The sequence below is a fragment of the Hemitrygon akajei genome, chromosome 8 (genome assembly GCF_048418815.1).
Source record: "Hemitrygon akajei chromosome 8, sHemAka1.3, whole genome shotgun sequence".
In the NCBI taxonomy this organism is placed as follows: Eukaryota; Metazoa; Chordata; class Chondrichthyes; order Myliobatiformes; family Dasyatidae; genus Hemitrygon; species Hemitrygon akajei.
Window position 1 is genome coordinate 38,166,873 of NC_133131.1, and position 17,473 is coordinate 38,184,345.

The 17,473-nt window shown below is 41.6% G+C and overlaps 2 protein-coding genes across 4 annotated transcripts in view; one reads left to right on the forward strand and one right to left on the reverse strand.

Annotated features, from left to right (window-relative positions):
- Positions 1-10,025: 10,025 nt before the first annotated feature.
- Positions 10,026-11,329, reverse strand: LOC140731810 (uncharacterized). The gene has a single exon (XM_073053639.1). It carries the CDS (start codon positions 11,325-11,327, stop codon positions 10,053-10,055), a length of 1,275 nt encoding a protein of 424 aa, XP_072909740.1. The 5' UTR covers positions 11,328-11,329; the 3' UTR covers positions 10,026-10,052.
- A 4,099-nt stretch (positions 11,330-15,428) lies between these two features.
- LOC140731811 (B-cell CLL/lymphoma 7 protein family member B-like) overlaps positions 15,429-17,473 on the forward strand; it is a 42,300-nt gene continuing 40,255 nt past the window's right edge. For all 3 annotated transcript variants that reach the window (XM_073053640.1, XM_073053641.1, XM_073053643.1), the window contains exon 1: positions 15,429-15,614. In XM_073053640.1, coding sequence (XP_072909741.1) covers positions 15,523-15,614 — 92 coding nt within the window. In that variant the 5' untranslated portion in view covers positions 15,429-15,522. The remainder of the gene's footprint in view (positions 15,615-17,473) is intronic.

The window sequence follows — 17,473 nt, forward strand, 5'->3', positions numbered from 1 at the left end:
ACCAGTTCTATGCACTTTGGCCAACGTGCATAGGATCCTCCCAGTCCATCATTTGAGTGCACCGGAACTTCTCAGCAAACCTCTATTGGGCAGCACTGCACCTGAAGCTGCCAAGCTGAAAGCTGGCAGCACATCAATTTGCATTAATAAAAGACAGGTTAACTTTTCAGGTTTCACATGTAATTCTGCCATTTTATATTATATGAAAGGTTTGCACTCTCAATGTAGGTATGTGCTGTCTGTAAGGTATAATGAATTAAATACACATCCTCATAGTTCAAAACGTTCTACTCTTAAAGAGATTTTTTTAAGCTTCTCAGAAATAAATCAGTCAAGTATAGTTTGAATAGTGGTGTTCACTTCTGTTCAATAGTGCTGAATGCAGTTGAGCTTGTAAGAACTTCTGGGAGATGCACCAAGAGCTGAGACCAAGGCACCAGGATTCACTCTGATGTACAGGGATAAGGAGGAGTGTCTACCAAAAGTAACCAAAGATTCCATAGTGAGGATGGAAGTAGGAGAAATAAGAGTTTCATTTGTGATTTGAGGATGATATGCTGTAGTCATGATAGTAGGTGTTGAGCAACTCCAAAACATTTGAGGAAGCAGCAAAAGTCATAGTTCAAAGGGATTCTATTAATGTAGACAGAAAGAGGGAAGGAATCTTGCAAACGGATTACATGGGCAAAAGAACTAGGTAAAGGAATTGATCATATAGTCCTCAAGCTGACACCGCTATTGAATAAGATCATGGTTGATTTGATCTTTAGCCTTTATTCCATTTTGTTCTTTGATCCCAACAAATCTCAATTGCCCTACATCAAAAATTCTTTCAATCTCAATCTTTAAAAAACTAAATGAGAGCAGAAATTTCATGTTCAGTTTTAAGAGTTTGAGTGTCTGTCCTGAGAATATACTCCCCATTTTTCTACTCCTTCATCAGGAGAAACATTGACTTTGTCAAGTCCCTTCAGCGCTTATGTTTCAATGAGATCAGCTCTCATTCTTTCCTAACAAGATAAGCCCCTTATCCCCAGGGCAAAGAATTAATATACACTTGTAAAGGCAGGGATAGAACAAGGAGTCAACACCACTTTACTGCTGGAAAATACCATCAAACATTTTTTGAGTATTTTGAATCAGTAACAAAATATCTTGATGTGGGCCATGCAGTCAATGTGATCTGAATGGACTTAACAAAAGCTTTTGAAAAAGTTCCAGATGGAAAGCTAGTCCAAAAGGTTTCGTACCTATGAGATCCAAAGCAAGTTGTCAAATTGGATCTAAAATCGTATTGATAATAAGAAATAGAAGGTGATGGTAGAGTGCTGCTTTTCTAATTGGAAGCCTGCAACCAGTGACGTATCACAGGAAATGGTATTGGGACTATATTATTTCCCACATGCTTGATGACTTGGATGTGAATCTAGGTGCGCCTAGTAAGTTTGCAAATACTACAAAAACATTAGCATCATTGATACTGACGAGTATAGCATTGGACTATATGATTAGCTGTTAAATTGTGTACAGCAAATGACAATGAAATCTAATCTTGATAATAGCAGGATGTTGGGAAGTGTAAGACTAAGATGTATATCACAAATGGTGATGTTATAGGAAGTCTTGAGGAACAGTGGGACCTTGGTGTAAAAGTCCATAGATCTCTGAAGGTGACAGCACACAGGTTAAAAGATGGTGAAGAAGGCAGGTAAAATGCACATTTTCATTAGCCAGGGCATTGAATTTAAAAGCCTGGAAGGCTTGAATACAACTTTGTAAACCATTGGTTAGGCCATGGCATGAGTACTGTGTGCAGTTCGAGTCATTACACTATAGTAAAGACATGAATGCATTGAAGAAGGTGCTGAGGAGATTCATCTCAGCAGATTGTTTGGGATGGAATATTTATGTTTAAAGAGGAATCTGGGGAGGCTGGAATTGTTTATGAGGAGGAGGATAAGGGGGAACTTGACAACAATATACAAAATTAAGAAGTGAGTAGATAGTAGGAAAGTGGAGACATAAAATACTGCAGATGCTGGAATCAGGAGCAAAGAAACAAACTGTTGGTAGAACTCAGCAGATCAGACATCATCTGTGAAGGGAAATGTTTCAAGTCAAGATCCTGAAAAATTGAGGGGAGAAAGAGGAGAAGGGAAAAGTATGAAACAAGAGCCAGCATGTGATAAGTGGATCCAAATGAGGAGGAAAGAGTGGGAGCAGTGACAGAAGCTGAGGGTTGTTAGGCAGAGGCACGAAAGGGACCACAAATGTTGGAATCTGATAGGAAGTGAAGGTTTTTGGAACCAAGTAAGGGAGGTGGGATGGGCCAATGGGAACAGTACAGGGTGGGGCCCAGTGGGACGGATATTTAGATGATGGGTAGATGGAGTGGGTGAAAGTGAAACAGGATAACAGGGAGCTGGGTAGATCAGGAGAGAGACTAGGGACAGAGGGGGAGCAGGTTACCAGACAATGGAGATTTCAATTTTCATGCCATCGAGTTGCAGAATATCAGGTGTTTTTTCCTCTTTCTATTGAGTCTTATCCTGCCAGTGGAGGATGCTGAAGACAGCTGATGTAGGAATGTGGAAGGGAATTAAGATGATCAGACAACAGAAGCATCAGAAAGCGATGGTGGATGGAGGGCATGTGCTCAATAAAGGGGTTGCCTCATTTGTGCTTGGTCTCACTGAGATAGTAAGGGCCATATCAGGGGCAGTGAATGCAAAAAAATATTGGAGGAGATGCACGTGATTCTCTGTCCCATATGGAAAGATTATAGAGTAGCAAACAATTCTTTGCAGCAAGAATTTCAAACATGAATTTCTAAACATTCATGTTTAGAAATGGACAGCATAGGTTTAAAGTGAAGACTAAGAGGGTTAGAGGGATTATAAGGACATCCCACCCTCCACCTCACCACCACATTAAAGGGTGGTTACAATCTGTAACAAACTGCCTGCCTGAGAAAATAATAAAGCCAGATATTCTTCTTCTTTTGAGGTTTAATGGAGGTTGGCAAATAGCTTCAAGGTGTTTTACCACCACCTTCTGAACTGGAGTGTGGCTCAAGATATCCGAGTCCTATATAGAAGTCAGATATTCTTTCTCAACATTTACAAAGTATTTCAATGAGCACAAATTTCTGAGAACTGTCACAGCAATTGACTTGTAAACAAATCTGGCATTCACTAGGAAGCAAGTAGTGGCTGGAATTTTACAGTCCACAATGATCTGTTGGTCTGTGGTGCTAATATCCCAAGGTCACATTTACATTTTGAGTATTGCAGAGGGAATATTCTGAATGGCTGGGGTTTCTGTATTTTAAATTCCCTGTGTTGGGTAGGGGATACTGTGATATGATATATCCTACCATGTGAAACAACCTGATCAACTTTGATCTCCCTCAGCTGTTGAAATCGCTGGAGATGTATTCTCATAATTTCAGAGCTGCTCTGTCACAGGTTGTCTGAGCAGACTGCCCACCATTGATAATGGCAAATTGCTACAAGTTTGCACTCTGCTGCAAGACTCCATGAAACAAGCAAATTTGAAATGCAGCCTAGAAAATGGAAGGTAACAAACACCAGCAAATTTACAAAAACCATTATCACATACATATTTGCAGAAATCCCAAACTTACACAATACCCTTGCACAGTCCTGTCCAATGTAAAAGATTTGTAAGGCTCTGAATTTGTAAAGAGAACTTTTTACATCCGTACGTAGCAAGCCTAACAAGTGAGGTCTTGGATTTTAGAGACTGAAACTGAGCTTGTGGAAGTAGAGTCAATGAAGGATCAAGGCTGATCAAGCAGTATGGCGCTTTTCTGTCTCCAAGGAGGTTCCATAAGGTTTTGAGCGATGTGTGCGGCCTGGAGACAGGGTGAGAGCCCATGATGGACTCCATTTCTCATTAATCTCACTGATTAAGGTATCGAGGAAGTCACGGAAATTATTGAGGCAAGTGAGTGTTTGGCGCTGTCTACCAGGCCCTCGTGCACTCCTGCCGGAGGAAGGAGTCTGTCTGTTTCAGTTTCTCTCTCCTTTTCATTTGCTGCTCATAAAGGAAGGTCCCTGCTTCTGAATGGTCTTTTTCTCCCTCTCATGCAATACTGCCAGAGTCCTGGGTCTTGGGCAAGGTTAAATCAACGTGGTTTGTGGATTGGACTCTGTAGTTCACGTTATGATGTTTCTGGTCATTCCTTTCTTGTTACTATTTTGTGTGATTTTGATCGGGGCGGACTGGCTGTGCAGCCTGAAGTTACTGAACTAACTGAACTGAATATGCCTGGACTGTTTGATGATTTGTGGCTTGGCGTTTATATTCTGTGTTTCTTGCTCATTTTGTTGCCATTTGCTCAATTTGGGGGGTTTTTCGTGTGCTGGGGGTTTGATTTTCTTCTTTGAACGGGTTCCCTAGTTTTATTTCTTTGTTTTGTGGCTGTCTGTGAGAAAACAAATCACAGAGTTGTATACTACATACATGTTTTGATAATAAATGTACTTTGAATCATGGAGTTAGTGATCATCCATAGAGCAGTTAAGGGAAAGGATAAAGTTAGAGCAATATTAAATGTAATAAATTGGAAATGCCTGATTTATTTGATTGAAGTATGATTTTATATTAATTCATTGGTCAGAGCAGTGAAAGATATTCAAGACAAAGACAGTGGGCATTCAGGGATATCTAAACCTAGATACCCCTGGATATTAAGAAATTTACAGCATGTGAGAAGTCAAAACTAGAAGCTTATGTTAGGCAGAATCAAAGGTGCTGATGAATCAGTATATAGGAGGGATATTGAAAGTCTGGCTGAGTGGTGCTACCCTCTTACTCAAGGTCAGCGAGATCAAGGCTATGATTATTGACTTCTGGAGATGGAAACTAGAGGTCCATGAGCCAGTCCTCACCAGGGATTAGAGGTGGAGAGAGTCAATAACTTTAAACTATTTGGTGTTATCATTTCAAAGGATCTGTCCTGGATCCAAAACACAAGTTTACATTATGAAGAAAGTATGGCATCACCTCTACTTTCTTTTAAGTTCGCAAAGATTCAGCATGTCATCTAAATCTTTGATAAATTTCTATAGACGTGTGGTGGAGAGTATATTAACTGGTTGCATCAAAACCTGGTATGGAAACACCAATGCCCTTGAACTGAAAATCCAACAAAAATACAGCCCAGTGCATCTTCGGTAAAGCCCCTCCCACCATTGAGAACATGTATACAGAGCATCGTCACAGGAAAGCAGCATCCATCACCAAGGACCCCCACCACCCAGGTTATGCACTCTTCTCACTGCTGCCATCAGGAAGGTGGTACGGGAGCCTCAGAACTTACACCTCCAGGAACCTCTCAACCATCAGGCTCCTGAACCAGAGGGCATAAACTACTCACTCAACTTCACTTGACCCACCACTGAGCTTTTCTGACAATGTATGGACTAACTTTCAATGACTCTTCACCTCATGTTCTCAATAGTTATTGCTTATTTATATATTATTTTTTGTATTTGCACATTGGTTGTTGTCTGTTGTTGGGTGTAGTGTTTTATTGTGTTTCTTGTATTTACAGTGATTATCCATAATCGCAGGGTTGTATAAGGTGACATCTATGTACTTTGATGTTCTCTGTGGATTGTCACCTTGTCGTGGTGGAGCTTTGTGGTCCTGAGATCCCGAGAGCGATAGTGTTTGGAGCTATACCACCCATGGTGGTAAGGTCGAGGGTGAGGTCCCTGACAAAGAACAATCCAACCAAGACCTCAACGGTGGAACAGGCGGATGAAGTTACTTCAAACTCAAGGGCTGTGAAGGCAGATGAAGGCTGCAACAAATCCATCAGCTCCAATCGTCATGGTTTCCATGCCATTGGAATCAGTTGGTTGATTCGTGAAGTATCGTGTGCTTCTTGGAGTGCAACATCAAGTACACGTTAAACAAATACACGCACAGGTGTCTTCACTCTGTGGGCTACATCTTCAAGTAATCAACGGAACAAAGACCATCATCCTCGACCTTGAGGGATAGCCACCACGATGTACTTTGATAACAAATTTGCTTTGAAAAGAACTTGGAACATTGTATGACCAAGCATAAAAAAGTTGAAAACCAACGATAATTTGTAACAAATCATTAAAAATGTTAAAATTAAGCTGGCTTTACAACTGGACCTCAATCTGTGTGTGGGGGGGGGGGGGGGAGCGAAGGAGGGAAGATGTTACTTGACACCATTTCCAACAGGTTAAACAGACACACGACATTGTGTTTCCACAGTATGAACAACATCATAGTGGTATAACCTAGTAATATGACCAACCACATGGCACCAATTTTCAGCAATGCCACATATAGAACCTTATACCCTAAAGACTCCCATCAGATAATTTTAAACTATCAGCATGTTAAACAAATAAAATTTATTTTATAATTTCATATCTTCAAGTACTCCTATCAGCAATGTAAGGATGCATATAAATAGAAAGTCATAGTAAAGACTTCCACACTCACGCAAGGCATATTCTTACATAGGAATTTGAATCAAATTGCATAACATCCTAGATATAGTATAAATATATACTGTTGTATAATGTATAGATTATTGTAATTGTATTAATAATATTTAAAGCACAGAATATTCTGTTCCACAACTTAATGGCTGCACATTTGTAGCTCCACTTACTTAGGTGATAGAACACATTCTAATTGGTTAGTAAAAGTCAAGAGGCTACTTTCTAAAGAATATAACTTGCAGCAATTAATTTATGTAGTGTCTCTCATAACTAATTACGTTTGGTCATAAAGTTTCTATAAACCATTGCTCATGAGAAAAAGCTGCAACTATTGCATGTGATAGACCTTTTGTTCAATGCTGCTTTCAGAAGTACCAGCTTAACTTTGGTGGGGAATAAGTGGTGCTAGCAAATTCCACATAGAGTTTTAGGATTAATAATAACAATTACAAAAATGTTCTTTGTAGGAAAAATTGCTAACCATGTCCCAGAAGCATGCTCTCCCACCTTCAACTTTACATTGTAATGCAAATTAACTATACCCCGGGCGAAGAGTATAATTTCTTTTATATCAATGTCTGAGCTTTAAGCTGGATAGATGAAAACATATAGTTAAAGATTGCATGCAAGAGATAAATCCATATTTCCATTAATCTGATAAAAATTCATTTTGCCGACACAATGAATCATAATTCTGATTTGGGATTTATCCATTAATTAGGTAACAGCCTCAAGAAAATAAAATTTTCTGGCAAGCGGGACTCCAAAGTACAAGTATACAACTTGTACTTCACTAAGGCAACTTTACATAGCAAAACCTCCCAGGGTACTTCACAGCAATCTTGTTAAATAAAATATGACAATGAATTATGAGAAAATGTTAAGACAGATGACCACAGGAAGATCACACAGGTAAAATTTGAGTATGTTAAAAGTGGATAGGTTCAGGAATAAACTTTAAATAGTGAATTCTAGACTCTTCGGTTGGTAGCTGAAGGTGCACTCATCAACTGTGGATTAATTAAATTCAAGAGTGATGAAGGGCTAGAATTGGAGCACCGCAAAAAGTGCAGAAAATTACAATGGCAAGGAAGGATTGGCAAAAGAGATGCCTGAGAATAAGAATGACATTTTTAATTTAGGGTTAACAATGATGACCAGCAAGCACAAAGGTGATGAATGAAAAAGGAGGTTGAGACCTTAGAGTTGAGGAGCAGAATTTTGGATGACTTCAGATTTACAGAGAATTAAGGTTTATATGTGTATATATAGTAACAACTATCTTATTCTTACAGGGCAAATTATCTGGAAACCACATCCTTGACAGGAAAGAATAGCTGGATGGATCATCTTAGAATGCAGATCCTGTGGGTAGACTAGTGATAGAATACATCAGGGATGAAACAATGTAAGAAGCTAAAAACAGTGGTAGGACCCAATGATAAAACCAACAATAGTTTCTAACATAAATTTTAGCATTTTTCTGACCAAAACAAAATCCAGTCACCTGTAGGATCTTCCTCATTTCTGTTTCACCCATCGCTACCACTCCAAAATTTCCTTCTCATAGCCAATCTGACCCTGCATTCTACAGCAAATAGTTAAACATTGCTTTTTTACCATCCAATAGGCTTTCCTCCTCTCCCAAACACATTAATTCTAACTAGTGTGGATTTCATCTGGACTTGAAGTCATTTGGGTGTACTACATTAGAACTCAGGTAATGAATTTGAGAGGATTTCAAGCTGAAAAGTGAGAATCTTCATGCATAAATCCACTTTTTGTCTTTCTAACTGTAAATATATATTTTAAACTTAACACAGAACTACTACTAGTGTAGTGAAGCATTCTATGACAGTTAACAAAAGGATTACCCAATAAAAGTATGCTATCCTAATGCAGTATATCCTAACAGAAGTTTGAAATGTACAGTAACTACATCAGGAAAAATGCAAATATATACTCGGAACCTCAGTTAATGTTTCATCGACAAACCACACCTATGATATAGTGAAAGGTCCCAAGGGGGTCAAATAAAATTAAGACATCAAATCACACTTCAGGTAGGCAAATAAGATCTTGGTGAGGAAGGTTTTGAAGATCAGATTTGGGAGGGGATCTCAGATCTTAGAGCCCAGTGAACTGAAGGTAAGGGCATCTAACTGAGAATGCATATGGGTAAATAAGGGAGAGTGCAGACACTTCTGGGTATTAAGGCTGGAATAGATGAAAGCTTTGGGAAAGTGTAAGACTCCGAAGATTTCTTCATGATTTCAAGGAACCAATTGCCAAACTGGAAGCCAATGTTAGCCAGTGCAGGGATTGTTGCTGATTTGGTGTATTTGGATTTCAGACATTCTGTAAGGGGAGACTGTTAACTGAAACTCAACCACATTGTATTTGTAATGGTGTTAAAATCCAGAATCAGGATCCTAACTGGCTCCTGAGAGAAGTGAGTAAATAGCTCTATATAAATGATCTTATTGCAAATTTCCATAAAAAGAACCAATTGCTTTGCACTGTTCTATTAGATGCAGTGTAAGATACATCCTAAGCCTGATCTTTTTAAGCAATGAACTGAATGATACAAAATGTTGTTTTAAGTCTTTTTGGATTCCATTGTTATGTGTTGCTATAATGCAGACATATCCATTTTAAAACAGCATCTAAATGAAACAAACACATAAAAACCCCATATTAAAAGAAACAAGGTGGAAATGTTTATAAATTATCTAAGATATCATGGCCTTGTATGGATACACCAATACCCCTAAATGGAAAATCCTACAAAAAGTAGTGAACATAGCCCAATCCATCATGGGTAAAGCCTTCCCACCATTGAGCACATCTACATGGAGCAATGTCATCAGGGAACCCCACCACCCAAGCCATGCTCACTTATTGCTGCTGCTATCAGAAGGTGCAGGAGTCTCAAGACCCACACCACCAGGTTCAGCAACTGTTATTACCCCTCAACCATCTGATTCTTCAACTAGGGGATAGCTTCACTCGGCCCAACACTGAACTGCTCCCACAAACTACGGGCTCACTTTCAAAGACTCTTCATCTTATGTTCTCGATATTTATTGCATTTTTTTGTATTTGCAGTTTATTGTCATTTGCACACTGGTTGCTTGCCCGTCCTGTTGGATACAATCTTTCATTGATTCTATTATGTGATTATGCCAGCAAGAAAACAAATCTCAGGGTTGTATATGGTGACTTGTAGCAACTTTGATAATAACCTTGTAAGTACAGGGAGGGTTGTCTGAATCTATAAAGAGAACAGTAGATGAAAGAGTTCAGGACAGTTCCTTTCCATTTTACAGACATTGCCCAGCTCGCTCTGTACACTAGCTTTTCAGCATTTGCAGTTGTTTTGACCCCAAGACATAGGATTGCAGCAGTAAAACATCTTGCTGTTATAATAAAAATGCAGCAATTACTGCAACCATGCACCTTACAAGTTGTGGCTATCGTGACAATACACGTTCCCTGAATGTCAAATTCCTGAAGAAGCTTGATAATTTACTTTTATTTTAAATTGCATAAGATGACAAGTCCTGCAATAAGCATAGCAATCATTGACATCTCTACTAGCCTTTGAAGATTCAGTCTTTCCTCAAGGCTGCCCTTGCTTTTGAGATGCTGCATCCTTCGCCGCCGCATCAACTGCTCCATCTCCAGTTGTTTTCCATAGTGAGCCCGGTAGAACTCATCAAAATCGAACTTTGATTTCCCATCATTTAAATTACCTTCTGAACTTCCAGACTGAGTTTGTTTTATTGTTGAGCCATGAACTTTGCTTGAAGGTTTCTTGCCAACATGCAAATCTGCAGGAGTCAGAATTCCTCGGTCATACTTTTTCCTTAGACCCACACTGCCCAGCACAGAATACGCCTCATTGATTTGAGTAAACCTCAGTGCTGCCTCCTCACTACCTGCATTTCGGTCTGGGTGATAAATGAATGATTGCTTGTAGTAAGCAGACTTGATCTGATTATGTGTGGCATTGGGAGAGACTTTCAAAATATCATAGTATACTGTCTTGCTCCCTCCTGGAAATAGGGCAGCATTCTCATCACCTTTATAGTTGCCATACATTCTGCATTGTTGTAATGCTTTCATGCTAGAATAAAAATGACTATATCTGCTACTGTTCTGAAGCAATGCATAGGTCTTTGAGCTGATTAACCGTTGAAATGTCCGAATCCAAAGCCCACTGTGGTAGTTCTCATTCACCCCTTGAAAAAACAAAGGATGCCAGCACCAACCATTTCCACGGCTGGGAAACCCTTTAAACGTGTATGTGTCACTGAGGGTCCAAGCACAAGGGGCACAGTCACCACCCATTTCACTAGGCTTCAACGATAGGTGCTTTTTGCCGGGTGTCTCTGCTGGGGAAGGACTCACAGGTTTTACCACCGGGCTGTCGAAGGGCAACACAGCAAGGATTTGGGAGAAGCGTCCCACCACACGGCCTCCAAACTTGGCTGCTCGCCACCTAGCATTGCCTCTCACAGGGAGCAGTGGCAGCCGCGGCTCCGACTCTACGGCAACGGCTCGGTTCGAGGCATCGCGCCCCAGTGTCGGTGGGCAGGGCCGAGGCGCGCCCCCCACACCGCGCACACCCGGCGGCCCTCTCCGGCCGCAGGTCTCCGAAAGGACAACCAGCCCCTGCCGACCGTCAGCCTTCGTGGAACCCGAGTTGTTTCTTCGGCCGCCGCCAACCATAAATCTCCCTGTCCGGTCTCCAGCATTGCGGCCACGGTGCAGCACCACACTTCCACCGGCACATATAAACGCCATCTTCCCACACCGGGAAGGCGGGGCCTAATGGTGATTGTCATCCGTTTCACCAATCACCGAGTAGCGATCCGGAGTTACGTATTAACGCTGTGGACCAATGAGAATGCAAATTATGGTGTCAGTGCCGCCCAAACGTCCTGATTAACAACTCAACTTCAATGGACAATTCTCAAGTCGGATGTTGGGTCAATTTGAAACGTTAAGTTCGTTTCACTTCTCACAGACACTGCCTGGCATTTTCTGTTGTCGTTTAAGAGTTGCAGCACCTGCAGTTTTTTTTAACTTTCACTTAATATTGTGAGGTGCAGTACCACAATCAGAAAAATTAAGATTTATTTGGCACATGGATATTGAAACCTTCAAGTACACAATGAATGCGTCGTTTTGCATCAGTAATTGTGCTGGGGAGCAGCCCGCCCGTGTCGTCACACTCTTGCTACCAACGTAGTATATATAGCTTCCACTCACTAACCTTACCATGTGCATCTTTGGAATGCGGGGAGGGGGGAACCAGAGTTAACCCAGCCAGTATAAACCCCTTACAGACAGTGGTGGGAATCAAACCCCCATCAGTAATCACGAGTGCCTGCGCTAACCGCTATGCTACCACACCACCCCCTTAAAATGTACTGAAGCAGGGGATTGTGTCTGGTCTAGTGTAGAGGCCTTGTTGTTTTGCACTGCTTTATCCTCCCGAATTGTTAGGGTTTTGGTCAATATGGCATCAAGTTGCATTCTCCATCGAGGTCGTGCCAAAGACTTAGTTTATTAAATTTGTAGCAATGGTTTTGAGTAGAGAGGAGGGCTAGGGGTCAGGATGGGGTTTAACGTCAGGGATTTGGAAGAGTTATAGATTAGATTAGGGTTTAGGAACAGGGATGTGGAGGAGTTTGAGGTCAGACCAGAGTCTAGGCCTCTGTTTACGTTTGCAATGGATGGACATCTGGTGTTTAGACCTCCACTCCATGCTTGACGACCAGCGATCTGGACATGGGATGAAGGATGATAAGACTATAAGATCATAAGACATAGGAGCAAATTTAGGGCATTCGGTCTATCAAGTTCGGCAGCTTTATTATCCCCCTCAACACCATTCCCCTGCCTTGTTCCCATAACCTTTGACACCCTTAAATTAGTCAAGAACCCATCAACCTCAGCTTTAAATATACCCAATGACTTGACCTCCACAGCTGCCTGTGGCAATGAATCTCATAGATTCACCACCATCTGGCTAAAAAAAAATTCCTCTTCATCTCTGTTCTAAAGGGATGTCCTTGTATTCTGAAGCTGTGCCCTCTGATCTGAGACTCCCCCACTATAGAATCATCTTATCTATGTCTGCTGTATCTAGGCCTTTCCAATAGGTTTCAGTGAGATCCTCCCCTTATTCTTCTAAACACCAGTGAATACAGGACTAGGGCCATCAAACACTCTTCATACATTAACCACTTCATTCCCGGGATAATTCTCGTGAAGCTTCTCTGGACCCTTCCCGAAAGACGTCTGGAATCCAGGCTTCTACTCCATACTCGAAAGCCAACGACGTGGATGAGTGACGAAGGACATCCGTGGATCTCAGGCTGTCCCAGGTCGGTGGTCCTTGATGTCTACTTGAGCTGGAAGCATGGGGGCAGTGAGTCAGTGACCCTGACATTCAGAGTCCCATCATTGGCTAGTCTGGATATCCATCGGAAGCTTGGAAGTCAAAGCCAAAGTCTTTCCTGGGGTGGGAGAACAATCTGTGTGTGGGGGAGGGTGTGGGAGGGAGGAAAGGGGCTTTTTTGCTGTTGTTGCTTTGTTGCTTGTAGGTTTCTGTTTTGTTGTGCTCTGCTGAGCATTGTAGGAACACTACGTTGGTGCCAGAATTTGTGGCGACACTTACAGGCTGCCCCCAGCACATGCTGAGGTTGTGATGGTTGTTAGCGCAAATGGCACATTTCACTCTACATTTTGATGTGCGTGATAAATAAATGAATAGGATCTGATCTGAATCTGAAGACTGCAGCAAGTAGCATGATCTGGGTAGAGGGCTAGGACACTGGCGTGAAGTCTCAGTCGTGAAGATCTTTGATGTTCTTCTTCACTTCTGCTCCATTATGGAAAAGCTCTCCTCCATTCACCAGAGAGGATATTAAGGCTCTTGAGCCTTAAATAATTTTCACAGTGATAAGAAATCCAGGTATGTGCTGGTTATCATTTTGTGCTTATACAACTGTCATCTAGAGTTTTATTGGGATTTTGCCCTTCAGATACTTATGTAGTTTTCAGCTTGAAAGCTGATATTTCCAGTCTAGGATGTACCTGAGATTAAAATAATCAAACTCCTTGTTTTCTCATCAATTCATCCTCGGTGTTTTGTAGTGGAGAAGCGATAATCTCTTTATAGGTGCCAATTGTAGAAGGCTATAAGTGTCCAATGCCCAGGTCACTCTCTCATTGACTAGGAATGGTTGGGTTGTTTTGAGTGGCTGACTCAGTATATCTTTCCTTGAAGAGACTTGGAGTTCTTTGACATCAATTTGCACGTCACCGATTCCTAGCATTCTGCTCCCCCATCAAACCTCTCATGCCTAGCAATCCCTGGCCGTTTCCCAGGGCAACTGCCCCATTACCTCCTTTTCTTGCATCCCTACGTCTCATTCTCTCACATGTCCATCAACTCCTCGTTAATTATTTTTGCCATTAACCTGCACTAAGGGATAATTCAGAATAAAGACACAGATTTGTCTTTTTTGGTCACATGTACATCAAAGCGTGCAATGGAATGCATCGTTTGCATCAGATTGAATCACTGAGGATTGAGGTGGGGGCAGCCGCAGGTGTGCCACGCTTCGGGCACCAACATGGCATGCCCACAACTCACTAACCCTTACCGACTCATCTTCGGAATATGGCAGGAGGAAGGTACAAACTCCTTACAGGCAGCAGCGGGAATCGAACCCCCATCAGCAATCATTGGCACTGCAAACTATTGTGTTAACTGCTATGCTACAGCGCAGCTCTACAATAGCTAATTAAACTAAGGCAGGTATTTCAGATGTGTGAGGAATTCCATAAGACCTTAAGATATAGGAGCAGAAGTAGGCCATTCAGCCTATCGAGTCTGCTCCGCCATTCAATTATGGGCTAATTCAATTCTTCCAGTCATCCACCCACTCCCCTGCCTTCTCCACTTGGTTACCAGGAGAACATGCAAACTCCACATAGTTAGCATCTAAGGTCACTGGAGTTACTAAAATGTAGTGCTAATTGATGCACTACTGTTATCACCCTCTGCCCCATCTATGATATTCTGAGGGTCCCACATGTTTCATCAGTCACCTCAGAACCCAGTACACTATGTTAATTTTTTCAAGTTATAACGACATTACTTTTCAAAAATGATTATGGTCAATCAACTGACCATTGAAGCATCAGGATTCTTTTCTTTTACATTAAGGAATATTTCACTTTGAAATCCAAACCAATCGCAAGATTAACCATGATTTTGTTATGAAAGAACCATCTTTACAACTTGTAACACATACAAAATGCTGAGGAACTCAGCAGGCCAGGCAGCATCCTATGGAAAAAGAGTACAGTCACGGTTTCAGGCCGTTATTTTGCTGAGTTCCTCCAGCATTGTGTGTGTGTGTTGCTTGGATTTCCAGCATCTGCAGATTTTCTCATTTGTGATTGGTTTACAACTTGTAACTAATGCAAGTTTTTATGCGGTAGTTATAACAAACAGGTTAAAATATTTGGATAATTATCTTAAGGTGTATCATTTATTGGGCAGAGATGTTATTTTTTTAAATACTCATCATCACATTTTCTGGCGTATATTAACAAGTTTCAGGAAGATGGTAAGAGTTAAAGAAAAAGTTTCGGACCAAGTTTTCCATCACTTTCCGAATACCTCCACTTTCTAGTCATCACCTATTTCTCATGCTAGGTACGTATTAGCCATGTAATACAGGCCCTATAAACGTAACCAGTTATTGTATAAGGAGAAATCCAGGGTTTACGCCTTTCAAAGCTCATAATATTTAAATAACCTTGCGGGAAGGTCGTGATGACGTCCGCCAGCCACGTGCCCGATCTGCGTCAGGCTGTCGCCGGGCGCATGCGCATGGATGTGCCGTGGGTGGGATTGGACCGCGCTTGTCGGGAACCCGAATAAAGTTTTTTTACGAAGAAGATAACGGATGAAAAGATGTCGGGCCGGTCGGTCAGAGCGGAGACTCGCAGCCGAGCCAAGGATGACATCAAAAAGGTTATGGCAGCGATAGAGAAAGTCCGAAAATGGTGAGCAGGTTTCCTGATAAGTACTTTTCTTATTCAGGCAAGAGATGAGCATGGGCGGGAGCAACGAGAAGTGACAGCGGATGTGACGTCTCAGATGGCTGTTGCTGACGTTTAATCTGGCCAATAAACAGGGGCATTGCGTTGCAGGTTCCGTGGTAACCGCGTCTCTGGGCCGACAAAAAAAATCGGAGGTGGGACTTCCTGCAGCTCAGCGGGGGCGCGGTTAGGGGGAGGGTTTGATTTATCGGGCAGAGTCCCGACACACAGACTTTCGCTGTGGGGTCGGTCGCCGTCACACAGGCCTGAATTATGAAGCAGTCTCCTTCAGACCGTTGGCATTACTATGCATTCTATAGACATGTTCTTCGTGACCACGCATAGGAGAGAGATTTGGCTTCTTGAGCCTGTCCCATCGTTACCTGAAGGCAGCACACACCTCTTTTCCAATAAATGAAACTTTAAAAATATGTAAATAATGAAAATTGGAAAGTATCTCAAGCAATCTCTATTATAATGAACAAGTAAACTGTAATCATTGTGTGTTTCCAGCATTCTCTGTTTTTATAATTGTATGTCTGAAACTTTTGGGTATCTTAATCGGTTAACTAGTACCATTGCTACGTAAGAGAGTTTCAGCTTGAGCCATCTTCTCCGTGTGGAATAGTTTTCCTACTTCATTCTTGAAAGGCCAACTCTAATCAGACCATGCTTTAGAACTTAACCTCTCTGTTGAGGTGAAGTTACATCTCTCTGAGAAGCTAGCATCAGATGATGTATTAGTATTACAGTGGAATAAAAGGAATGACAGAGGCATGAGAGAGGAGCTGGCCAAAGCTGAGTAGAAATGGACACTGGCAGGATGACGGTAGAATGACAAGGCTGGAGCTTGCAGGTGCAGTATAGATACATCCCAAAGAAGAAATATTTGAAAGGGACAATGAGACAACTATGCCTAAAAGGGAAATCAGACAGCATAAAAGCAAAAGAGAGGTCATACAGCAAACATTTGTGGGAGGTTAGTGGATTGGGAAGCTTTGTTGAAAAAAACAGAAGGCAGCTAAAAAAAAAATGAAGGTAAGCAAGGCAATGATATAAAAGAGGTACTAAAAGTTTTTTCAGCTATTAGAAAAGTGGGTGCTGGACTGCTGATTGAAGACAGCATTATGCCATAAGTTTGAGGGTATAAAGGGATAGAAGTTTGTGCAGTTGCAAGGTGCTTGGGAAGCTGAAAGGTTGGAAGATGTATACGTCACCTGAACCAGCTGATCTAAACATAAAAACATAGAAAACCTACAGCACAATACAGGCCCTTTGGCCTGCAATGCTGTACTGAACATGTACTTGCCTTAGAAATTACTTAGAATTACCCATAGTCCTCTATTTTTCTAAGCTCCATGTACCTATCCAAGAGTCTCTTAAAATACCCTATTGTATCCGCCTCCACCACCGTCTCTGACAGTCCATTCCATGTACTCACCACTCTCTGCGTAATAAAAAAAAACAACTTACCCTTGACATCTCTACCTTCTTCCAAGCACCTTAAAACTGTGCCCTCTCATGTTAGCCATTTCAGACCTGGGGAAAAAGCCTCTGTCTATCCTCACGATCAATGCCTCTCATCATCTTGTACACCTCAATCAGGTCACCTCTAATTCTCCATTGCTCCAAGGAGAAAAGGCCAAGTTCACTCAATCTGTTCTCATAAGGCATGCTCCCCAATCCAGGCAACATCCCTGTAAATCTCCTCTGCACCCTTTCTATAGTTTCCACATCCTTTCTGTAGTGAGGCGACCAGAACTGAGTGCAGTACTCAAAGTACTGACCAGGGACCAGGGTCCTATATAGCTGTAACATTACCT